Source organism: Stigmatopora nigra, chromosome 18, assembly GCF_051989575.1.
Source record: "Stigmatopora nigra isolate UIUO_SnigA chromosome 18, RoL_Snig_1.1, whole genome shotgun sequence".
Lineage (NCBI taxonomy): Eukaryota > Metazoa > Chordata > Actinopteri > Syngnathiformes > Syngnathidae > Stigmatopora > Stigmatopora nigra.
The window spans coordinates 7,238,878-7,264,495 of record NC_135525.1 but is presented as its reverse complement, the minus strand read 5'-3'; the positions used below and the strand labels follow the sequence as shown (position 1 = coordinate 7,264,495).

The window sequence follows — 25,618 nt, the reverse complement described above, 5'->3', positions numbered from 1 at the left end:
AAACATGGATACTAAAGAAAACCAAGTGGTTTGACACTCCCGGTTCAAGTAAAACTAAAGAATAACACCACCATTGACCTTTCTAGATGTTTTGATTTTCTTAATATTGTATGAAACTTCAAATATCCCTTCCACAGGATGAAGGTTTGGGATGAATGTTGATTGATAGGCAATCGAACCTCCTCCTGTTTTGTTCAGCATCACGTCTAAAGGGTCCAGCCCCGCCCACTTCTCCCGCCCTCCGCCCACCATCACCACCTGTGCATCTGCTAAAATCAGGCCGACTTCCAGCGTGCGACGATCGGACGCCAAGAAACACGCCGATCGCTCTTTTTTCAACGAAATAACAAGATGGATTCCTTTAATTTCCCATTTTAAACATCTTTTGTATTGGAAAAAAAGAAAAGAAACGCCCCGCGTCACATGTTGAAGCGAACTCATCAGAAGCAACAGCGTCGACGGCGTTTTCTCTTCACCATCCACCCATCTATCTACCTTGTTGTTTTCAGTGATAAAAGCCTTGGTTTACGCACCGGATGACGCACGAAGATCGGATCCGATTTGAGATCGCGACGCCGGAGCCCCCCCAAGACCCGATTTGGATCTGATCGGAAGTTGCTCGGCAACCCAGCCGCGTCAAGGCAACTTTGGTCGCGGCCGCCGGCGACTCTGACTCGCCATGGCCACGGAGGGCCACCGATCCCCGCCACTTTGAGTCGCCTCGACCGCCGCCGCCCCCATCTTCGGCCACGGCCTCGGGGGTGACCGAGCACCATGCCTAAGAACCGGGAAAAGTCGATCCTGGACCCGTCGGTGCACATCACCAAGATGAACATGATCATCCCCTTTTCGCCCGACGTGCCGTGTGACAGCAACGGTCAGCGCATGTGGTGGGCTTTCCTCGCCTCATCCATGGTCACCTTCTTTGGGGGGCTCTTCATCATCCTGCTGTGGAGGACCCTCAAGTACTTGTGGACGGTGTGCTGTCACTGCAAAGCCAAGAAGAAGGTAAGAGTGCATGAACATGAATGACACTTGTTGGTTCTTTTGCAATTATTCAACTATAATGGGAATAAGTATTTATTTTCACAACACAAAAATTGCTAATTTACTTAATACACATCTAACATGTACATCTGCAATTTTGATATGTTTTTATATTATTGAACTGTATTTAAAAAGTGACAATGAAGTTATTGACTACTATTAATGGCAATAGGTGTCAAATCCAATTGGGTTATGAAAAGCATAACGTTCATTTTGAATCCGGATTTGATCCAATTTGAATGCAAAAGAATTGATACTCATCTATTTGTTTTTCTATAGTTCCAATTCAACTAGTGACTAGTTTGAGTGAATCTTGACGTCATTTCAAATGTGGTTCTTGTAGTGTTCTCATATTTTATTCTTTATTTTTGTGTTCCTATTTTGCATGCCCATCCACCATTACAGTTAAATCTTGTTGGGAAAAAGTGCAGCTCCACCGTGAATGGAAAAACAGTAATGGTAAAGTTTGTGATTTAACATGTTGAAAAAGTTTCAGGAAAGTGAAAATCTCAAAAGAAATGTGGGAGAAGTGCAAGGTCAGACTTTCCATGGGAAGGAAATCTTTTTGGGTTGTTGTTGCTAAGCAACTGGCAAGCCACGAGCAGCAGGTTTGTGCGCTTTGAAGAGTAAATCTGGTGTTGAGTGCACAAGCATGGAGGAACACCTCCTACCTACCATCTGCACCCCGCCGGCCCCCATATACCCATATTATACTTTATCAGGATGTCATGATTGCATTGGCCCTCTCCTCACTTCTTCTTGTTTGGCTATTTAGTTCCGGTTTGAGTACTGATTACTACCCGTCCGTAGTGCTGATAACTTTTAGGCTTGCATGGGAAACATGTTTGACTGTTTGGTATTGGTTTATTTATTTATATACATACATGTATATGCTGGACATCCTCAACAACTCTAAACATGTAAACTACTCATCAGTTGTTATGTGAAAAACAAACAGTTTTGGGGTATTTTGGACATTTCAAACTTTTTGAGCTCACGCAAATCATAATAAGTATTATAGGAGGATGCAAGAGATATTAAATCCTGATCAAATACATTGGGTATGTATTAAGGAGGGGAAAATAGCCCATCTATTTTATTCTTCCCCAATTTAAAAAAACAAAAAACAAATGGTTCTTTTACACAAACATATTTTTTTCCATAATCAATTCTGCAGCACAAAACATGGTTTTGAAAAAGTACATTTAAATATTTACTAATATCATCAGGTGAAGATTGTACAATTTTTAATATGTATTGCAAACCCCCAAAAGTTGCAATGTGATTTTTTTTTAAAAATATTTTTCCCCCCATGTGATTATTTTTTTTCTTACTCCAATATCATGAGGCCTAATCTAAAGCACAACAACTAACTTGATTACTCTTAGTTAATAAGCCAAGTTTGCCTGCTTAGCATCTTTGTTGTAGAGTTTTTGCTATATTTTGTTACCCCACCATTTGCCCCAAACTTGTCTATCAGGTGACTTTAATATTAATACTTTATCATGTTAACTTCAGGGTCAAGCTGCCCCGTTTTATGCAGTTGTTTCCACATTACCTGGTTAGCATGTTCTCAAGAGCCACTAGTCTGCTCGCCCTTGTTTAATACTCCCCTACGTAATTGAATTTTGGAGCACGGCCATCAATTTCCCACCAACCGTCGCGGTTATGAACGAGCCCAAACGCTTTTAGGGCATAATTTTCTATTTTTATCTGTCTGCTCTTTTTATTCGAGTAGGATTACGCCCTAAATTATGAAGCAGAGGGATGAGGCGTCTGGCGCGGCACATAAAAATCCATCAAATCAATACTTTTTCTGGTGCGTAGAGTCAGGCTGTGCTTCTCAGAGCGCCTTCTGTGCACCTCGGCAGCCCTTAGCAACAGTCACTAAGGTAACTGTGCTAAAGCATGGGATTGATGTCGTCGTTTACAGTATCGTGGCGATCCAATTTTCTACCTATGCTGAACTTTTTTTCTCAAAGTACTGTGTGAGAATATTAAAATCCATCTTTAGTCATTTGGTATCGTGGATGGTGATAGATGTCCAATAGATGTGAAGTTGGGGAGGTTGGCAGTGAATGATTGTCAGGCCTCGCAATTCCAACTGACCATTACTAATTTGCACCTTACACACATCGTATTTTCACGACTATAAGGCGCACCACATTTTAAGGCGCACTGCACTATAAGCCGCCCCCCTGAATGAATGAAACGTTTTAATTTTTTTCCCATATATAAAGCACACTGGATTATAAGACGCCCCGTCTATTTTGGATAAGATTTTAATTGTGCCTTATAGTCGTGAAAATACAGTATATTATTTTGGATACAAAAAGTTTTTGAGTGATGTAAAAACTGAAACAATTGATAGAGTTATTCAGACAATCCTCGTTTCTAAAATTACTTGAAAGCCACACCCCGCCTGTGTCTTGACTTTGCTATTCCACGTGTTTATTCATACCGCGCCGCTAGAAACAAATGTGGAGATTTACAACCCAGCGGAAAAACACGTGCGGCATACTTGGCGAGGGGTTGCGGGGACGGTGCACAGGCGTTCACGCCCAGTATTTCGCTGCTCGCGTGTGGAATGCGACACGCTAAAATGGCTGGCACCAACAACAAGGCACACGCGTGCCCGTGAGAACACGCCGACAGCTTTGGACTTGAAAGGCGGAGGTCACACAGGCCTCAAGGTTGCGTTTGTTGGCTTAGTGGGCAAGCCCAAGCTCTCATCACATACACATGCATACACACTGTCTGACCTACTGCCGTGCAATATGCTGTGTATACTGTACCATAAAGACAGCACAAAAGGAAATGAGAGTACCATGAAAGCAACTAGCTTTATAAATAAAGACTCATTTCTAGAAATGTATGAGTATAAAAAGGCAAATCAACCCATTCTATTGGCTGCCAATGAATGCCATATATTAATAAATATATCAGGTAAAGTATATCTGAAACCAATGTGAATTCTAGTAATATACATTTTAAAAATTGTTTTTAGAGTTATTTTGAACGTGATCCTTTTTTAAGAATAGGCTAATAACTATTCATATTATATTATTAGTGCATGGGCTCAAATACTGTACGTATACATTTTGCATTGATTTAATTAATTTGTCAGTATAATGGTATTCCCTCATTTTCTGTACCGCTTATCCTCACAAGCTGACTTTAGGGGACACTCTCATACCTAGGGCCAATTTAGAGTATTCAACTACCCTGCATGTCAAAAGTGAAGTCCCGGAAAAACACTGTTACGTTAAATAATGCTGTTGCACAACAAGTGTGCTCACTGAATTGAGATCAGCCATTCCAGTAATCTTTTCCGACCTCCTCAATCATTTCAACACGGTGGTCATGTGGGGCTTTTTCATCACCAAAGTGTATTTTTACGAGGACAAGATGATTGATTCTACTGTCTCCCCGCTTTGTTTCAGGAGGTGCACCGGCTCACCACCGGCGACGGCGTCCTCAAACGCACCGACAAAGACGGGGCGGCGGCGGCCAGCGAGGTGGGATGGATGACGTCTGTCAAAGATTGGGCGGGAGTGATGATCTCCGCTCAGACGCTGACCGGGCGAGTCTTGGTGAGTCCCAACGCCCAAACGTTATCGTCGTCTGATGATTGTCGGTCGGCTTATCTCGACGCGACCAGACAAAGAGCGGCGAGCGCTTTAAACTGTGTATTAAGGTCACGCGCTTGGCATCCCATAATGCCCCTGGGGAATCAAGGGAGGGAATCACATCTGGTCAAGTGAGGGCGGTTGCCACGGCGACTGTCGGGCTTCCGACAAATGCCTTCAAATTGAAGATGGCGAGCGGAATAGCATCGGTTTAGAGAGGAAGGTTTTCAACCCTCTTACTTTTTACGACGTTATTGCCTCTACAATAGTATTTATTTTCTCTCAGAAATTAAATGTGAAATAAAAGTACAACAATAGTGTCAGTCAGTGTCTAATGGGGGCTTAGATAAATGTAGCAGATGCGCTTATTCAACCCTTTATTACCTTTTATTGGGACATACTAAAAGCCAAATTACAGTCGGTTACACGCACATTTTGTTTTGAATTGAATGCTTTTATTGTCATTATACAAGTATAATGGGATTTAAAGCTTTTGCCACATGGTGCACAAATAACAACAGACAGACAAAATAAAACATTCAAATTCATAAGCCTTTATTGTCATCATACACAGGTGCATATAACGAAATTGCTGGTGATTATTATGATTTCCCAGTTTAAAAAAAACAATATAAATAGAAGTATAAAAGTGTAAAAAGTCACATCCCGGCTAGGTGATTTGTAAAATATTGCACAGAATTCTAAAATATTACACAGATTCTAAATCATTGCACTGAATTCTAAAATATTACACAGATTTTAAATTATTGCACAGATTTCAAAGATATTGCACATTGTTATTGCACACCCCAAAGTTATTGCACAGAAGGGATTGTGTCTCGTCAATAATCAAATCAATAATCGATAAATAAGTGCCAAGTGTCAGCAAAGTGAAGCGGTTGTATTTTATAGGATGGTCAAAGTTAAAGTTTAACTTGAACTAACACCAAGTAATAAATAGTTGCCCAAAATGGATTTATGTAGGCTTCCACCCCAATTATTTCACTTTGTTTGCTGTGCTAGCACGCTGATGCTTTAATTAGTAGACAAGTGTTTGAGTCAATAAAATGTGATTTGTCAAAGGGCCCTCGGAGCAGAAAATAACACACTGTTGACTTTGACAACAATGTGTTTGTGTTGACACATGCTATGTCCGTCATGCTGGGCGTTATTGTTTCCTATATGAGTTTAATAGTGGGACTTTTACAATTGATATTATTTATTATAAGTTTAGATTTTTGTTGTTTTATTAAGAAAGAGTAACATCAAAAGCACGACTTTATTTATGCAAAGTATCATCTTAAAATGTTTTGGGATAATGATTTTACAAGCATTTTTCTTTTTTTTGCCAAAAAAATGCATAGTTCATCCTATTTTGGACCCAAAAAATAGCATCAATATTTTGTCTTTTTTAGGGAACAAGAACCAATGTATTTTGTAAATCAAAACAACAATCTTTTTTTTTTTATTAGAAAAGACAGCACTTAAAAAGTCTAATTCAATGTCGCATTTTTGGGATTCTCTAAAATGACTCCATTTCTTTACATTACCGAATTAGTCTAAATATTAATTGTGTCATGGAAAACAAATCCATGTTTTGTCTTCCCCTTGATTTCTTGCCACTCCTAGTTCCCAAACATCCGGCAAAGGTCTTTGCTCGGGACAGCTTGCCAGTTAGTATGTCATTTCAAACAATAAACCGCTTTAATTCGCACACCATGTCATTGGACTTATATGAGCCGGCCGGGCCTCCCTTTTAGCGCAGCAGTGTCGTTCAGCCACGCTAAGCTCTTTTGGCCTCCCCGCCACGCCACTATTTGGGACGCGGGCGAGGAAGGCTTTTAAATCACAACACAGACGCCACGACAAACATGGCGTCGATCTCGCGTACAGATGCGTACATATTGCATGCCCAGTATAAAGCTCACAAAGTACTCATTAATGAAGCCAGCAAGCCAGTTTTCTGAAAGTCGGTCGTCTCTTTTGTGTTTTCTTGACGTCAATGTTGCGTCCCAGGGCACGGCATACACGCACGCACCTTCTAATAAGCCTCCAAGGCCATGAATACTTCAGTTCTTGACTATTTATACAGGATAGAAAGCTATATTTTCCTTATTGTGCAGGAGAAGACTCGGTGAGGTTTGATTAAAAAGGTATACACAAATAAATATGTATACTTTCAATACATTGCTGATATTACTAGATGACAATCCACACTTTAGGTGAAGTGTTTTGTTAATATTATTGAAACAAATAAAATATTTGGAAGGACAAGATATAGTTCTTGCTAAAGAAACTGACACATGATTGCTTCGTGCTTGTCGCATGAAGCCATAAGAGATTTCCCAAAAGAGGAAATATGCTATTAAAAATTCATGCTGGCTCTCTTCTATTTTTTATTTATTTATTTTTTTGACAATGCAATTCCACATCATGAAGATGAATAGAGAGAGGCCCGTGCTCATTTATTATGGATGTTCGCCACTCTCTTGTTCCGGGTGGCCTTTTGTGTCTTGCTTCTTTATATTATAAGTATACTATGTATATATTATAAGTATTTTGACATGTTAAAAAGTGCAAAACCTTCGAAAGCCATGCATACGGTATGATATATAGGTTGTGAGTGTGAAAGGATAGCATAATAAATATTATGTTAAAGATTCATGTTGAATTTAAATGAACAAGCTGGTGTTTATGCAGACTAAACATGAATAATCTGACAACTATATACATCAATTTAGTTTACACTATACAATTAATGTACAGCTGATGTTGCTTATTTTGGGGTGTGTCATCACAATTCTTTGGTTCCATTTGTGGTAGCAAACTAAATAATGTACTGTCATCTATTGGTGCACTGTGGAATTACATTAATATATATTTTTGGCAGAATTTAGAAAGGCATTAAAATGTTCAGTAAGATATAATTTAATGTGACTTTAAATTAATTTGAGTAGGGTATTTTGTTTAAGACAAACATTTTACATGTTTGTCTTATGAAATGTGGTTTCAACCGTTATTGATTCATTATGATTCTCATTATTTTAAGACAATTTAAAAATTTTCATTCATCAACTGTTGACACCAAAGGCTTTTTTTGTCCTCCTTTTTGTCCTCTTGAAAGAGGACGCTGCTGTCCTTCACCTTCTCAATTTATTTACACTATCACATTCATGTAAGTGAGCGGTTCAATTGCTCATTTACTTTTAAGACCTACTACTTAACCAACATCATTATAATTAGAGGCCCACTTTATGATCCAGAACTGACTGCTAATAGTAATGTCATGCTTTAAGCACATCCACCCGCTTTTTCACTATATAAATATAGCGTGTCAGCAAGCAATGTACCCAAACAGTCAAAACTGTCAACGTCATACAGCGACATCTACAGAATCTTGAATTTAGTGCATACTGATTAGGCACCCCGTCCACTTCGGGGAACATTTTTAGACTTTTAAGTGGGCCCTATGTGAGGTGTTGTGTATGTATGGTTTATTATTGCTTAGTAAGGGGAATTCTAATTGGCCGAAGTTGACAGCTATGTGTTTTGTCTTTCAGGTGGTGCTGGTGTTTGCCCTCAGCATCGGCGCTCTTGTCATCTACTTCATCGATTCTTCCGAGTGAGTCACTTTTTCTTCCATAATGTAACGTTTTAGCGTCCAGTGTAAGTTAAAAGGTCAAACCCTGTAAGATAAGTCCAAATTCTCCGTACTGGGTGAGAACAATTGGTCATTAGACGATAGGAAGTATAGAAGACAAAGCAGGAAGTGGCTATTAGTAGGCAGTGGCGATGTTATTCGATGGTGGCGTCAATGGGGTGGCTCGGTCATGTCCACGTCCCCGGTGTCCGCTTTCACGGCGTGCTCTCGTTACCTTTTTACCTGACGAGCACTGAACTTTTAAACCACGGCTCGTTTTTCATCTCCAGACCGGCTTGGGTTCTGCACTTTGTGGGGCACAATTGGAGTTTGCCGACTATAATTAGGCCGGGGCTCGATGACGGACATGGCGTGCTCAGCCAGCAGAACCAACCCGGTCTGGTTTGGAGATCATGACTTGTATGGTGTGCTGATCACAAATGTAGCATTCTTCTAACTTGTGCCATGTTGACGATTTCTCTTTATTTGTGCCAGATACGAGTGTTAATAGAGGGTGAGGCTTCCCGATTACATTTCGTACGGTCACCTGACGTCCGCTTGATCGGAACGTGACCTCTGCATGCCCTTAAGCCTTAAACTGCTGCTTTCCAACGCCGCCATCCCAAATAAAACGTGGCGTGCGGCAGCGCTTTAAGGGTTAAATATGCACTCTATTCCAATGTCTTGCTTGCAAGTGCATGTTAGCATTGGACTGCACTGAGCCATGCTTCTTTTTGACGTCTTTTTTGGACAAAAGACGCAGAATTTTGATGATGGTGACTCGGGATTGGAGAGATTTGTGGCAGGTTTTGACTTTTGTTGTGTTCTGTGTGTCCCGTAGCCCCATCGAGTCGTGTCAGAACTTCTACGAGGACATCACGCTGCAGATAGACATGGCCTTCAATATCTTCTTCCTTTTGTACTTTGGCTTACGAGTGAGTTGAATTCAATACTTTGCCTTTCTTTGATTTGTATTAATGCTAAAACTTGAAGCGTTTGGCTCTGAAATCAGTGGAATTACCGTTAATTAATTTGATCTAGTTTATTTTCTAATATCTTTTTGTGGAAAAATTATAGGATGTTTTGAATGAATTGAAATGAAGGATTTAAAACATTTAACTTTTCTAATATGGCCATTGGAACCATAGTTAATGCTAAAAGTACTTTTTTGAAATCAGAAAATAATTTTTCCACCATTATTTAATTCTAGATTTTATGTAATGATACTTTGTTTTAATAATTTATAAAAAATGATTATATTTGGGCTTGCTTTTGGTTCTCATATGGATATTGACTCGTTTGTGGAACCACAATTTTCCTATCAACATAAAACACATGAAAATACTTAAAAATTCATTATTGCAAGAAAGTATTGTTCATAAAATTATATCTCATAACACTATTGGGAAAATGTGCCCCTAGAAAAACATTACATAGAATTATTTGTATTTTTTTATAGATTATTTTCTGTCAATTTCCCAAAATTAAATAGAATAGGCCTCTTGAAAAACACATTTCAAGTCTAAATGTAGTATTAATCCAAAGTGACATGTTTGTCAAACACGTCCCAAGGATTGACGACTGACCGCATTTAAAGCAATCCCTCCCGTGTCATAAAAATGAAATATTGTCCCTTGCAGTTCATCGCCGCCAACGACAAGCTTTGGTTCTGGCTGGAGGTCAACTCGGTCGTGGACTTCTTCACCGTACCACCCGTTTTCGTGTCGGTCTACCTGAACCGAAGTTGGCTCGGTAAGCGAATCGTGATCGCATCATTGGCCGCCATTGATGGGATAGACGTCCCATCCTTTGGTGCTCCCCAGTACAAAAGGATTGGACGTTTAATGCCATTGATGGCAGCCAATGAGTTAAAAATGTTATCCATCGGGAAGTGAGTGGCTTTGTTGGTCACAGGAAATGAAGGATTATGGGGAGGATCATTTGGAGTGGCTTTCAATGTTTTTTTTTCTTTTCTACTGTGGAACAAAAACCACACAATTGCACACAAGCTCAAAGTGCTTTGAATGGGTTGCGTAATGTCATCAAGGCGTGGCTGAATAATGTTTGAAGCTCTGGTGAGGCTGTTTGTTACATTTAGTGCAAGTTTGGCGTCTGCTAGTGGACATTTTGCTTCAGTGGCATTTTATGGGCAAATCTCGTGTTATTAGGTGCACTTGTACACACAGTATTTGGCATTTTTGTTTGTTTTGATGGAGATTATTGTATTTTTCCATTTGACTAGCATATATTTTTTTAGTGTTTCTCTTTTGATATTCTACCATATGGTATAAATAGACAGGATTGTTCTAAAACTACATAAAAACACTGAAATAGTCGCTCAATAATGATTAAGTCCAAAATATTTAGTTTGCTTAAAAGGTATGATTAAATATGTGAAAGTAAAATGCTACACAACTAATAACAAATGAATTAATTTAAAAGATAGCATAAATTAGACATTAAACTAACTGAATGACAATGCCATTATGTTTTAGGTTTTGGTTTCCTATTTAATTTCTTCAGTATCTGATAAAAAAAATCAAATATTTGATAAAATAGTGTCAAATATACTAAATGGATAACTAGTGCTGAATCATTATAATTGAATAATACAGAATATTTTGATTGCCAGAGTTGTGACAAAAATAAAACGTCTTAAAAATGAAATAACATGCAATGAAATATATTGCTTGAAATGTAGTCACGTAATAAAACTAACAAAATGCAAACTTCACGTAGTCCTGCAGAGTGTAACGTTATTTATTTGAATAACTCTCACAACAATAGCTTTGCCCCAATCCAGCATCTGTTGTTATTTCCGGGATTAAGCGGCGAGCGAGGATGCAAAAAAATCAAATAATACCTCCCCTGCAGGAGCGCTTTCCCCGCCATTTCTGGCACGCCACGTGGCGTCACGTGACGGACATTTTTCCCCGCTCGAAGACAACAAGCTGTTCTTTTGCAAAGCTTAAGGGAACATTTGTCCCGGGCTCCAAGGGACGACCCGGAGGTCAGGTGGAGGAGGATGGACGCACTTGTTTCCCCGCTTCTCGGGATGAATCCCAAAGAAGCTTATACGCCGCCGCAGCCGCTAATATCCTGACGGCTTTAAGCTCGGCAGAAGAGCGCGAGCAGGCTAACGTCAAGAGCAAAAGTTTCGAGTCCGCTTCCAATCATGATTCCGACCAAAATGTTGGCGTACAAGGGGCCCGACGGCGGAGGCGGCGGGGGCCAAAACGCGCGTGGTGCTATACGCCGAAAGAAATCCACTGGGGAACTTTTCCAGAAGGGGTACCGGGTTCGAAATGGCCACGACAAAGACGAGCAAGAAAACGCCTCCGGATTGGTTTCGCAATTACGGGCCGTCTACTACTGGGGTGAGGAACAATAATTATATATTTTTTCATTTTTTAGCCCTTTATAGGGGATTTATTTAACTAAAATAATGCTACATTGAAAAATAAATATGTATTAATTAATTTGTTTCATCCACTTATCCTCACAAGAGTCAGATGGGGTGCTGGAGCTTATCCCAGATGACTTTGGGCATGAGATGGGCGGTGGTGGCCAGCCAATGGCAAGGCGTTATATGTATTTTGGTGAATGTGTTACGCTTGCGTACATGAGTTTTCTAATCATGGCTGCTGATTGGTCCGTTTAATGCGAGGGTAAAAATGTCTACCTGATAGTTTCGTGCGAGCGTCCCATTTCAAATTGTGTGAACGGAGGAGCGGAAGGTGCGGCAAGAGGCAGTTTTTGTATGCAAAATTGATTTTTATGTGTTAGTTGGTTGTCAATATGAATCGGTTGAAGATGATGGGTGATTTTTTGAAAGGTATTTTTGTTCTGGTGGTCACTTACAAATGCAAGTAGTTGTAATTAATATCTAATTCATTTTTTTTATAGGTTTGAGGTTCTTAAGGGCCTTAAGGTTGATCCAGTTTTCGGAAATATTGCAGTTTCTGAACATTCTCAAGACAAGGTAAGTGTGTTATGGTATTTTTTGTCTAGTTTGTGTTATACATTTGATTGCTCTTTGCTATATAATTATTTTATTCAATTGATATTTTTTAATTCCTTAAGGAAATTAAAGTATTCTATTTCTATTGTACAACAAGTATTCAATTACAATACATGTTTATTTTTTCTTCTTCTTCAATAGCAACTCCATCAAGCTGGTCAATTTATGTTCGATCTTTATCAGCACATGGCTAACGGCGGCAGGCTTCATCCATTTGGTAAAGTACTAATGATACATTATAAATACTTTTCAACCATCTGTATTTGACGGAGGGGGGTTTATGACTTTGTCATTCCAGGTGGAAAATTCGGGGGATCCTTGGGAAAACTTCCAGAATTCTCAGGCTCTTTCCTACTGGGAATGTGTCTATCTGTTGATGGTCACCATGTCCACCGTGGGCTATGGAGACGTTTACGCCAAAACCACATTGGGCCGACTCTTTATGGTCTTCTTCATCCTTGGTGGTCTGGTAAAGAAAAGATTTTCCTTTCATTTGAAAACATAAATAGTCACGTGGTGTGTAGTATTTGAGGCATTTTCGACATTTTAATTGCGCTCATGCTGAGAGATGATATTTTGCCTGATTTTCGTTGCGTTATTTACAGTTTAGGTTAAAAAAACACTTTTTCTCATAATCAGGACTTTTTATTTGTAGTATTACACTTTTTAAAATTTCTATCATCTTACAAATATACTCTAATACAACTGATGGAATATGTAGTCTTTTATTTTCCCCATAATTTGACTATATTGATAAAACTATTATTTAAGCACTTTTCTTGTAACATTTGCGACTTGAAGAAAAAATCTGAATTGTCATCTCTCTGCATTTGCACAATTGCCATTTTTTATTAGTTATTATATGATTAGTATTTATTATCAGTTGTTAAAGCATTGCGATTTCAGGTGTGGCTCTGCCTTCTTTTTTCGCCCCTATTTTCCCCCGACTTGAAACCCACCAAGTACTTGACCTACCCGATCTTCTAACCTCCCTTCAATTACAACAAACACCCATACTGGAATGATTTGCTATAACATGCCTTCTTATGAACAAATCATTTAGTTTTACCCCAAAAGGAACGATTTTAATGATAAATTTGGTCAATTTCAATGTGCTCTCCACTTGAAATGGTGGAGTTTTTCCTTGTAATTTTTTAAAAAGTTAAGAACACTATGATTACATTAGAGATAAAGACATTTCTATTCAAACTTAATATAGTCAGTCAGAACATTAAAGGAAATGAATCAATACATTTTTCAGAAGAAAGCTACTGAATAATATTTGGTTTTCGAAATCTTTCTTTATTTTTTGCATTTTAACTTTGTTTAATGTCAGAACAGTTTAAATGTGAGCCAAATGTGAGCTACTTTTAAACAATGAGAAACTCACTGGCTGCAAAATAATTAGCATGCAATGATAAAACGGACTGTTAATACAGATTTCACTCCTTCCTACATGAACAGAGTGGAAATGCATTACAATCTTACCCATTTTGTTGTATGAAAATATCCAACACATCCACTTATATGCTCATATTAATGCCCACTATCAACTGTGACTAAATACTAGATGGCCATTGTGGTTAACTCACACTAGGCTTGATCCTTTTTAGTGATCAATACATTCACCAAAGTTTAAGAAATCCTTATATTTCTTTGTAAAAATCCCACATTCCTGCAAATATAAATCCCCAACCAATGCAACATTTTCAATGAAGGGCATGCTTACAAATCATAGTTTGGCGTGTTTGTTGTTCAAAACATGGCTCTTAAGGTTTTTTACTCTCTCATAGCCGTTTCCCCTTAAAATAATTCCCCCACCACAGACAGAATAATTGACCATCATCCTTAAATGACTCTCTATCCTCCAAACGCGGTGATGATGCTCGACTTGCAAACTCAACAAGCAAGTCAAGCTATACCACTTTCATATTCATACTTCGAATTTTGCAATGTACCTGATAGCATTTTCAGGTTACATTGACACAACATTGTTTTTTTTTGGTCATTTTTAACCATAGAATGCCCCCGAAAACCAAAAAAAAAATCACCTTTTCCCTGCATTGCACGGAAATTGCCCCTCAAAAAAAGCTAGTGGGCCTGCACTTGATTTCTCTACTCGCCTCTTCTGTCTCCTATTTCCTCCTTAGGCCATGTTTGCGAGCTACGTGCCTGAAATCATAGAGTTAATAGGCAACCGCAAGAAATACGGTGGTTCCTATAGTGCTGTTAATGGGCGAAAGTAAGTATCCCAAAAGAATGCCCCCCTCGATCAAGGCTTCTCTTGCATGCTTCCCCTTTTTTCTTTTCTTTTTTTTTCTCCCCCCCTTTTTGTTTTTTTGTTTTTTTTTGCTTTTTCTTTTCCACGCATGTAGGCCATGTTTGCTCGCTACGTGCCAGAAATTGCCGCTCTCATCCTTAATCGGAAGAAATACGGAGGGAGTTATAACTCAACCAGAGGCAGAAAGTAAGTCCAACCATGTGAATTGGTGTGGTTGTGGAGTGTGACTTTGCTTCATTTGTTGGGGTTTTTGTTTTTCTCCCCGTGAGAGAAATGTGAGATGTAAACATCTCAACGTTCAAGTCACACCGTGACTGAAGAACTGGGCCAGGTTTCGTTTTTTTTTGTGTGAGCTTGTCGTGTTATTGCTTTTGCTGCTTTTTGCTGCTGCTGCCGCTTTGCGTTACGCCTTAACTCCAATTTCCTCCGGCCAATCGGAAGGCAATAAAGCTAAGTCACAAAAATTAATGTTATTGTTTTAAGATAAAATAACAACAACAACAAAAAAATGGAGTACATATACAATTGTTTTTGCCAGAGATACTTTTTCTTAAACAAATATTTTTTTCCCTGTAATGTTGCACCTTTTTAAATCAGTTTTGCCCTAAATTTATGCTTGTTTTTATGAATACAATACTTAAATTTTACCAATTTCGTCATACGCAGTTTCTGGGTATGATGACAATTAGGCTTTTGTTGTTGATGATGATGACAAAGCCTATGTCCGATTATTATTATTTATTAATATTATTATTTATTAGTATTAGTATTATTATTATTATTAGTAGTAGTAGTTTTATTTTAACACTTGATTCTTATTGAAATTTTACTACTTTGCTTAATAGTAAATAGTCTTTAGAACTTTTATTATATCTGACTTAATTCACATCACTTTTGTTTTTTTAAATGATGACGCCCACTTTGCATAATTCAACTAATATTTGTTAAGTATTTACTACATTTTTCTGGTAATATATCCAGTTCTTTCTACATAAAATTATAATTTTAATTGGTTTGGGTGTTTGACTTTGAACGTTCATTTGTACGTCTTCTCATGTCACGTCAATATAGTTTTTATTATATTATTTTTTAGTGTACATCTGTGGTGCCTGTTTTTGTTCGTGTGTTTGTTTCCACTCCCATTTTGCCTATTTTTTTGTACTTCCTTCACTATTCGTATGTCACACTTATCAAAAATAGGCCAAATAATCATACAGTAAACATTAGTCTCAATTTAGGCTTAAAATGTATCTTAATTTTAACATCAAAAAGCATTTTAAAACTTCCATATGCTATAGCTTGCTGTTGCTTTTTCTTTTTTTTCCCCCTCTAAGCTGGAAAAAAAAAATGGAAGTGGCTTTTTCTGTGCTTTATTGCCTTTTTTCAATTACTTTCTTCTTTTTATTTTCTTTGTTTTTGTCGCTTGGCTTCTGAAACATTCTTGGCCTTTATCTTCAGTCTGACCTACACCCTCAGGACAAGATAGAGTAAATACGTCCCTGACATTTGGACCAAATACACTTTATTGTTTTGCCATGGTAGTGAAAAGGATAGACAAGCACTTTGGTATCATTCCAATTCAAATTAAGCAACTTGTGCCTCTGTAGAAAATTCTACTTCAAATGTCAATAACTTGCGTTGCGTTGGAATTCATTAACTCATGGTCCTGCTTGATTTATAAATAATTTTTTAAACACCTTAATGAGGGGAAAAAGCAAATATTCTATATATATTTCATAAGCAAAAGATTGGGAAAACAATTAGAAGAAAATGGGTATGTATTATTCAATTTCATTCCTTTCATTTATTCTGAAAGCATTAAACTGATAGTTTAGTTTAATGTGGACATTAATTTGGACTATATTTGTTTAGAGTGTGATTACGTTTCCCTTTCTTTGATCTTGCTATCATTTCTTAAAATTTGTTTTTTAGTTATTTATTTGTTTTTTTATTTAAAATAGTCCATTTGGTAAAATAAAAACATTTAGAAATTTGAATAAAATGGGTAAAAGTCCATCTGTGATAATTCACATTTGGTATTCATTATATATTTTTAGTATACATCTTAATATTATATTTCTTTGTATTTTTTAGGTGTACAAAACGAGAAATATTAAAATAATTCTTAAAAAAAATCAATATATATTTTTAAACATTATCACTTTGCCCCAATTATATATTTGTTGTATTCACAATTCTATATTTTCATAGTCTTTAACTTTGTTTTCAGGTTACAAAACCTGAACACAAGTATACAATACTTTGTAATTCTATGCCTTAAGTTAAAATAAATTATAAATATAGGTCAAAACCTCTAGTTTTTAGTATATTTCTATTTGATAGGTCACTATCCAGATAACAATTGAAGCACTTTGTCCTCATTTTTTTTCTTTTTTAAAAAGCAATTTTCTAAAATTTAAAGCGTCATGTTAAGAGCTAAGCTCATATTAAATCCCAATTGTTCCTTGGACAAAGGACAAATGAAAGCGGAAAACGTGTGGACGTCTTAATCCCCCCTTCCGAAATCAACTCTGATCCTCCATAATCCACCAACCGACGCTCAATCAATGGCTCCCAAGCGCATTTTCATTTGTCCTTCCTCCTTTTCCACCACCGTCACCTGAACATTGATTGATTGCTTCTCACGTCTGTCGCTTCGAAAGCCGCTGGCTCGACCTCTCGTGTCCATCTTTGTCGTCGTAGCGCTCACGACTAACCATTTGGACTTCCCGCCAGGCACATCGTTGTATGCGGCCACATCACGTTGGAGAGCGTGTCCAACTTTCTCAAAGACTTCCTACACAAGGACAGGGATGATGTCAATGTAGAAATCGTTTTTCTCCATAAGTGAGTAACAAAAGTGACATCTTGAGGGTATCCACTATGGTTTAAATGTTTTTTTTCCCCTACTTTGTCAGTATTTCCCCTAATCTTGAGCTGGAAGCCTTGTTCAAACGTCACTTCACCCAAGTGGAGTTCTACCAAGGGTCGGTCCTAAACCCTCATGATCTGGCCAGAGTCAAAGTAAATGTGCAGTTTTTTTTTGTTGTTGTTTGAATTCATCTTTTTTTGCCAGATTTGACTAAAAATCAATATTCTTTTTCCATTTTCAGATTGAATCAGCGGATGCCTGTTTGATTTTAGCAAACAAATATTGCGCCGATCCTGATGCCGAGGATGCCTCCAACATCATGAGGTACAAGGAAATGAACATAAAAGGTCAAGGGATTTTTGTCACAATAAAAACCCATCAAACTTCAAAATATCAGATGCCAATATCCAACATTTTAACTCCTTGACAGTCATTAACAGTGATTGACCTCTTATCCATTTTGACTGGGAGATCAGTCAAAATAGATAACAAGAAATGTGTATATGTTAATATATATTTAAATGACACACTTTTTTGTTGGTACATATTGAACCACTATTTTTGCCTGAAGGTCCACCAGGCTTACAAAGCACTGAGGAAACCTTAACATAAGATATGTGCAATCCATTTTTGACATGGTTTTCATGTGTTTTCAGAGTAATCTCCATTAAGAACTACCACCCAAAGATCCGCATCATCACTCAAATGTTGCAGTATCACAACAAGGTAGCTAAAATCACTTACATTATATGTATCTCTCAATATTTTTCCTTTTGGGACACCTTACGAGAAAGCGAAAAAGTTATTTATTACTGTCTCCTTTATGACATTTTGACAGGCGCACCTGTTAAACATCCCCAGTTGGAACTGGAAAGAAGGCGATGATGCCATCTGCTTGGCTGAGCTCAAGCTGGGCTTCATCGCTCAAAGTTGCCTAGCTCAAGGCCTGTCCACCATGCTGGCTAACCTTTTCTCCATGAGGTCCTTCATCAAGGTACACAGTATTGATTTTAGGTTTGGGTTTTGTTTTTAAACATGGCCCTGTTTTGCAGATCGAGGAAGACACGTGGCAGAAATATTACCTGGAGGGCGTGGCTAATGAGATGTACACTGAGTATCTTTCAAGTGCCTTTGTGGGCTTGTCCTTTCCGGTCATTTGCGAGTGAGTACCGATCCACCGTGATTAGTTAACATCCATCTGCGGGATTTTAATTAATTTTGTCTTTAGGTTATGCTATGTGAAACTGAAGCTGCTGTTGATAGCCATTGAGTACAAGTCTGATCAGAGGGAAAGCAGGTGACTTATTTATTTCCATATTCAAGTCAAACAATGATTATTGGATGTGAAAATGTGATGATTGACGGATGATTTTGGTGGTTTTCAACAGCACGCTCATCAACCCCGGCAACCACGTGAAGATGCAGGAAGGCACGTTGGGCTTCTTTATTGCTAGCGATGCCAAAGAAGTCAAAAGGTAACAACATACAATTGTACTTCACTTCTTGTTTTTAATTAGTAAATGCCAATTTGGTGAGTGACTTTTTTCTGGTTTAAACTCCAAAGGGCATTGTTTTACTGCAAAGCGTGCCACGATGACGTCACGGATCCGAAACGTATTAAGAAATGCGGATGCAAGAAATGTAAGTTGTTTATGTTATATCACCCTGTTTCAATTCTTTTGTCCATAATTGCCGAATTTATCTGAATAGGATTTTAAAAATGCCAAGTAAAGTACATTTAATATTATACAATGTATTTAAGTTTGCTTGTGGCAGTAACATACAAAATTTCCACTAGAGGTCAGGACAGTACAACAAAAATGCATTGCAGATAAAACACACATTTAAATGATATTAAGGAGGTTTTGTACACTTTTCGTTTTAACCTTAAAATTGCATCCCCTAATCTAAAATATCATAGCTCCATTAATTTAATAATGGTTACATTTCAGGTTATTTATATTAGTTCAGGTAGCTCTATGGGTTCATAACTTGGTATATTATGATAAATAGCAAATTAACATGCAATTGTGAGTAGTATAATTTATTATGAATAGATTTTAAATAGATTACTGGTAATCTTATGATCAATTCTTTTTAATGTTTTTTTTATTATGTTAAAATGTACATACATGTATGTGAATATAGTCTGTTCATTTCTTAATTACAGCTTTGTTTCTTCAGACTTAAATATGTCTTATGCTATAATTAACTTAATACAAATTTTGGGGTAAACTTTAAACATGTAAATTCTAATCTAGAAAATAATCAAATGTATATGCCAAGTCAGCTTTCCCCATATTATCAACATGCATTAATTTATAATGCTATTTATAAAATTATTTTTCATACGGTGATGTAGAAAACGCATTGTACAAAACACATTTTTTTCTGTTGTCAGCTAAGCTTACTTTTAATGATTTCCCAGTGTTTTTAATACACGGGTATCTCACAGTAAAGCTGATTTTATTCGATTTGAGCGGAACAAAATGAAGTGAATGTAGCTTTAAGACCAGAGGGCTTGTTAGATTGTGCTGATGTATTGCACAGGGCATCCGCAATGTGTCTGCACGTACAATTTGCTGCAAAACCTTGCAGACTGTCATACATTTTTAGCAAAAGAGCCTCCTGATGGACTCTGTGCACTTTTGTGTATAGCTGCTAGTCTGGCCCCTTTCAGCTCAAGAGCCTTACATGGCTTGACGGGAAAATTATGTTTTCATTTTTATTTTTGGGAGGAGGGTGTAGGGGGGGTGTGCGGTGGTACCGGTTTTCACTTAAAGTCGGCGTGACAGTTCCTCACCAGCAGGCAGCGGGACAGATGCTCGCCCGTTAGTGGCGCGACGCTCCAATCGCGCCCGACACATGCCAGGACGGGCCAGGCCGCTATTTGAACGCCGCTGTCAGCCAGGCGCCTGAGGGGGGAGCGGAGTGACCTTTAGGGACCTTTTCCTTATGATGTCACACATACTTCCGGGTGGTAGAGAATGCCAGAAAAGAGAAAATTCATCCTTTTTTCAGTTCTATTGAAGATGAATAACACAACCAAGTGTATTGGTAGTGTTTTGACGTCTGTCGTTGTCAATGGGATTAATGAAAATTGTGACCAAAACAGAAATGATAGCACTCGAATAAATTTTACATGTAGAGAATGACTTTGGTACTCAAATCTGGCTGTCTTTTATCATCCAAAACAAAGAAATTGGGAAAAGCCCACTTTTTTTTGCTAAATTTTGCAGCTCATTCTAGGTTTGAAATCTTCTGTTTTTAGATTTTTAGTGAGCAAATTAGGATCTACTTTCATGATGAAAAACCAATTCGTCTCTAACATGTTTTTTGTGTTCTTTTTCCTCAGCAAAAAACACCTATAATGGATATATCAAATCAAGTAAGTATAATATTTCTTCACTCATTTTTATCACATCACATTAGTCACATATTTGCAAAAAAAGTCACTCAATCTCTGTGGGTTTTTATTTTATTTTCTGCCAAAATACCCTAATTCACACAAAAAAAACCATTACCAAAAAATGAATCATTGACCACCACTTAAATATTCAATAACACTCAAATAGAAGGAAGGTTCCCATCTTTGCCTGTTTACATCATTCAGCATATTTTTATCTCATGTTAATGGACACTATTTTTGATCAAAATCTAACCATCAAGTATCATATGATTCCCATAGAGGATCTTCAGAAATGGCATTTTTTTTCAGTATAGTGTCGTTGTACATTACATTGAGTTTTTGTGGTCCAACATCTCAGCAGCAGATGGTGCTCGGACATCGTCTGTCCACCAAAATCAAACATCACGCCCACCCAGTCACTCCCATTCCGGCACTAAACTGGAAAAGTGAATTTGGCCTCTTGCTGTTAATAGACATTGTCAGCCGCCCCATGTTTCTGTGGCATAACAATTGCTGGGAACACCTGAAAGCATACTTATTAATTCATGTCTGCTATAAATATGAATGTCCAGCGTGGCGGTTAAGTGGTGTTTAATCGAAACGAGTCCTTTATTGAATTATTTAAGTATTAGTATTCTTGTGTCAGGAAAAATTACGCTGATAAATAGTGGGTAAGTAACGGTAAAGCTATTTTTTTTTAACTATTTACAATAAGGCTTTTATTTCTTCCAAAAATGACCATTTCATTTCTCTTGAAAAACGACCATGTATAGTTAGGCTATTTTTCATCCAAAAAAAAGTTAAACCATATAGTAAGGCTTTTTTTTCCCTTCCAAACAGACTTTTCACTCATTTATTTCTCATGAAAAATGGCCATGTATAGTAAGGCTTTTATTTCATCCAAAAAATTACAACTTTTATTTGCTTAAGTGTATAGAAAGTTTATTTTTCATTAAAAAAAAAGTAAAACAATGTAAGGCTTTTTTCCTTCCAAAAAGTAATTTCTGAAATACTTTTGAGTTTAAGCTCTATTTATTTCATTCATTTTTGCGTAGGCTTGCAAGGGCCCCATCTTGTTGAACTAGCACCAGGTGTGCCAGTTGAGGCATCGGAATACGGCCGCGGGCGTCGTAAAGAACCGACAGCGGCTTTCAACCCAAGTGCGCGATGCGTGTTAGAATCTTTGACTAATGAGGCGCTGTGCACAGATGTCAGCTGCGCGACATGAAATATTGAACAGGCCGCCAACACGTGAGCGCCCGTTGTTGTCGGCGAACCACTGGAACAATCCACAACCCAAACGCCCTTCTACATTAAAGTGTCACACCCCAACATGGCGACCATGTTCATATATAAAGCCACAACCTTTGCTTCTTATTGCCAATACATACATGCCGACCTGCCATGTTGAATTTGCATTTATTTTTGCAGTTGAAGACGACCAACAATCGATGCTGTCCAAAAAAAAGCAACGAAACGGAGGCATGAGAAACTCCCCTAACTCCTCACCAAAGGTCATAAGGTAGGAAAGCCCCTTTTTTCCTCCTCAATGGCTGCTATCAACAGTAATAGATGTCCAATTCATTTTGACTGAGGGCATAATTATCTACCAGGTTCATCCTGTCAAAATAGATCAGATTTCTAAAGATGGCGGTCTAAGTGGGTTAAAAGCCTACTTATTTGACTTAGTAGAATTTAGCAGAGCTTTATAAACCTGATAGGTTAATACGGGTCAAAAAGGATGGGCCCTCAATGGCAGCAGATCAGTTTAGATTCAAATGTCTGTATTCTTTATCCTCTGCGAAGAATGGCCAACATTTTATGTTAGTTTTTTTTTAAGATGCCCTCATGGTAGTACAACAAAAGGTATTTTTTTATTATTAGAGTGAAGGATTAATGAGTATCAATGATTTTTATTGATCCTGTAGACAAGGAGCAATATTATTCATTTTGAAATACATATTGAAATGAATGCAAGCAGTGTATTACTCCCCAAGGCTTTATTTTTTTGCCTGTAAATGCCGGCACTGTGTCTAACAGTGAGTCACTAACTGTCCGGTGGCAAGCCGGCGAGCGCCCCGTTGTTGTTGATTCAACCGCTTCCCGCTGTGCGTGAAAACAAGTTTGACAAGAGCGCTCAAACCAAGGAACGCACGTCGCAAAGGCACTGAAAGCAACAGTTGTTGCAGGTTTCTGTGGAAAAGACGCTCCCTTTCAAAAACAAAACAAAAAACACAAGTGTATTCATTTGAAGTAGACCTAAAATATTTCATAAAACTATGTTTTATTTAGTCATTGAAATCGATGAAATGGGGAAAACAATGCAGCGTATTTCTATGCAGGTGTAGTATTCATTCATTCATTTTCCGAACTACTTATCCTCATGAGGGTCGTGGGGGGTGCTGGAGCTGTACCCAGTAGACAACCTGAATCGATGGGTCGCCAATCACATGGCACAAGGGGACAAAAGACAACCATTCACGCTTATAGTCATACCAAGGGACAATTTAGACTGTTCAACCAGCGTGTTTTTGGGTTGTGGGAAGAAAACGGAGTACCCGAAGAAAACCCACTCAAGCTCAGGGAAAAGTTAAAAGATTGTTAATGCTAGGTCAGCCTCGTATGTTTTTCCGTCCCTGATCTCCCACCACCAAAAAGGCTATGCTCGTCGTGAGGGCAAACATGCCATTGGCTTTCAAGTGGCGGGAGCAGAGTGGTGCTCTTAAAGCGGACTGGCACTAATGATAGCAGCAGCAGCAGCAGCAGCCAAACACAAGACGGATGGCCCCGGGCTATTCTTCTTTTGCCGGATCCCTCCGAGGGGCAGATTAGACGTATCGCAGAAGCCTTCTAAGTCCGACGCCATTGCTACCTTGCTTTTATCTTGTCCCTTGTAATTAAGCCGACGCGTATTGATTGCGACCGGAGGTAGCGCTCTTGTCGGTCACCAGGGGCGATAATCGCTGTAGTCGGCAGGGTGGGGGACGTTTGAAGGGTGGGGGGTGGAGAGTTGCCTTCCATTTGACTTACACTGCAGCACTCTGCTTGGCTTTTAGACGTCAAGTCAACTGCAGTTTTACACCCAAGCCTTTGTGCACTAAGATTAACTCGGTGCTTTTGGTACTTATTTTCTTTGGAAATATATTTTTTAGGACAAAAATGAAAGTTTTAGAAAAAGTTGAACTTGGAAAACTAGTCATTTTATGCAGATTTTTAGTAGTTGTCACAAATATTAAGAACTACATTCTTAGGTTAATTAGAATTAGTTATTGAAGCGCCTCCATTCACTTCAATGGGATTCTACCAATATTCAGCCTTATGCTGTAGAATCCAAGTTTGAAATGTTGAAGTATTTCAGCCAGTTGGTCGTCAGAGTTGGAGAAAAAAAAATCCCCAAGCAAACAGCTTCCGTCCATCTGTTTGCCTACGCGATGGCGCAATAGCAGGGAGAAGTTGTGGCGCCTGCAGTGGCGTTTCCCCGATGTAGCCTCGGGGTGACTCCACCGCAACGACAAGCTGAGTGTGTACTCCTTGAAATGTGTATCTCCAGTCAATGTGTGGCCTGCAGGCCTTTGTAAATAAGTAATGGTGGGCAGATTGGCTTGGAGTTTGAAGAGCACGCCTTTGACAGTTTGCATGACGCGTGCACGTGGATTGGGGAATAGCAATTTTACATGAGCTGCTTTAGGAACAATACTCTATAAATTTTAACTCATTAGCTGCCATTGAGTAAGGATGTATGTCCACAAGGTCATTTTATGGGTCTGAAAATGTCTTAAATTGATTTATACTGAAACTGTCTTTGATGGGAAAGGAATTTCACTGTGGAAATCAATCAATGTAAAATTTAGGACATTTTATTGTTGTCTAATTTAACACAGGCAGTATGATAACTTGAACATCATCGCACACCAAGTCTTAATTACGCCTCTTGACGTTAGTGCTGTCATGACGAGTTAGCAACGTCAGACTTGCGATGAAATATTTAGCCTAGATCTAAATACAGTACATGTTTCATTCCCATTGACAGCCATAGAAATCTACTCCATTGGAACCATTTGAATAATCGCGATAGGTCGTTGCCAAGGCTCACAATTCAAATAGATTGGACATCTAATTGCCATCAATGTGAACCATGGGGGCCGCCAGCCATTCATTTTTTTTTCTTCTCCCCGTTCCAACTTCCAAGTCGACATCACACGGGGACAAAGCGCACTGGTCCAGGTGTCGCCTTAGGGTAACGTGAAGCCTGGAGGGGTTGCTCATTTCAGCACCCGCTTTTCATGCATACTTAACGGCATACTTAACGTCACGTACTTCTAGAGGGGCCATATGGACGAAGGGGGACTCCAAGTATCCTAAAAGGTTTTGGACAGAGACAGAAGGCTCCTGTCTTTGGCTTTCAAGCAGATAAAGTCACCTACTTTGATGTCTGGAGTTTTTTGAAGTGCAAATGGAAGCACACTTTCCCGACAGTTATGGCGGACTTCGTTTGAACCCCTTAGCTGATAAACGTTGTCCTCTTTTTACCCGAGTAATTGTCGGCGGGGTGCTTTATTGCCACAGTCATTTTTATATTAAAATATATATATTTTTAATGCATTATACGGCTGGCAGGATTAACTATTTCATCGACCTCTCAATCATTGGATTGACCATTAACGATTTGATTAATTTTTGAGCCTCTTAACAAGTGATTTAGCACTAATTTAAAGGCAA

At 38.4% G+C, this 25,618-nt stretch overlaps 1 protein-coding gene across 5 annotated transcripts in view; it reads left to right on the top strand.

Annotated features, from left to right (window-relative positions):
- The first annotated feature begins 232 nt into the window (after positions 1 to 232).
- Positions 233 to 25,618, top strand: part of LOC144211253 (calcium-activated potassium channel subunit alpha-1a-like) — a 34,576-nt gene continuing 9,190 nt past the window's right edge. For 2 of the 5 annotated variants that reach the window (XM_077738344.1, XM_077738340.1), the window contains exons 1-20: positions 233 to 1,008; positions 4,491 to 4,640; positions 8,237 to 8,298; positions 9,158 to 9,251; positions 9,957 to 10,068; positions 12,223 to 12,298; positions 12,479 to 12,554; positions 12,636 to 12,806; positions 14,713 to 14,804; positions 17,355 to 17,465; positions 17,537 to 17,642; positions 17,732 to 17,814; positions 18,147 to 18,216; positions 18,329 to 18,484; positions 18,543 to 18,652; positions 18,719 to 18,787; positions 18,879 to 18,965; positions 19,055 to 19,131; positions 20,846 to 20,878; positions 22,331 to 22,421. In XM_077738344.1, the coding sequence (XP_077594470.1) occupies positions 775 to 1,008; positions 4,491 to 4,640; positions 8,237 to 8,298; positions 9,158 to 9,251; positions 9,957 to 10,068; positions 12,223 to 12,298; positions 12,479 to 12,554; positions 12,636 to 12,806; positions 14,713 to 14,804; positions 17,355 to 17,465; positions 17,537 to 17,642; positions 17,732 to 17,814; positions 18,147 to 18,216; positions 18,329 to 18,484; positions 18,543 to 18,652; positions 18,719 to 18,787; positions 18,879 to 18,965; positions 19,055 to 19,131; positions 20,846 to 20,878; positions 22,331 to 22,421 (2,060 nt within the window). In that variant the 5' untranslated portion in view covers positions 233 to 774. Of the gene's footprint in view, positions 1,009 to 4,490; positions 4,641 to 8,236; positions 8,299 to 9,157; positions 9,252 to 9,956; positions 10,069 to 11,289; positions 11,694 to 12,222; positions 12,299 to 12,478; positions 12,555 to 12,635; positions 12,807 to 14,487; positions 14,580 to 14,712; positions 14,805 to 17,354; positions 17,466 to 17,536; positions 17,643 to 17,731; positions 17,815 to 18,146; positions 18,217 to 18,328; positions 18,485 to 18,542; positions 18,653 to 18,718; positions 18,788 to 18,878; positions 18,966 to 19,054; positions 19,132 to 20,845; positions 20,879 to 22,330; positions 22,422 to 25,618 lie in introns of those variants that run through there. The other 3 variants (XM_077738341.1, XM_077738339.1, XM_077738342.1) reach the window with 2 other exon arrangements.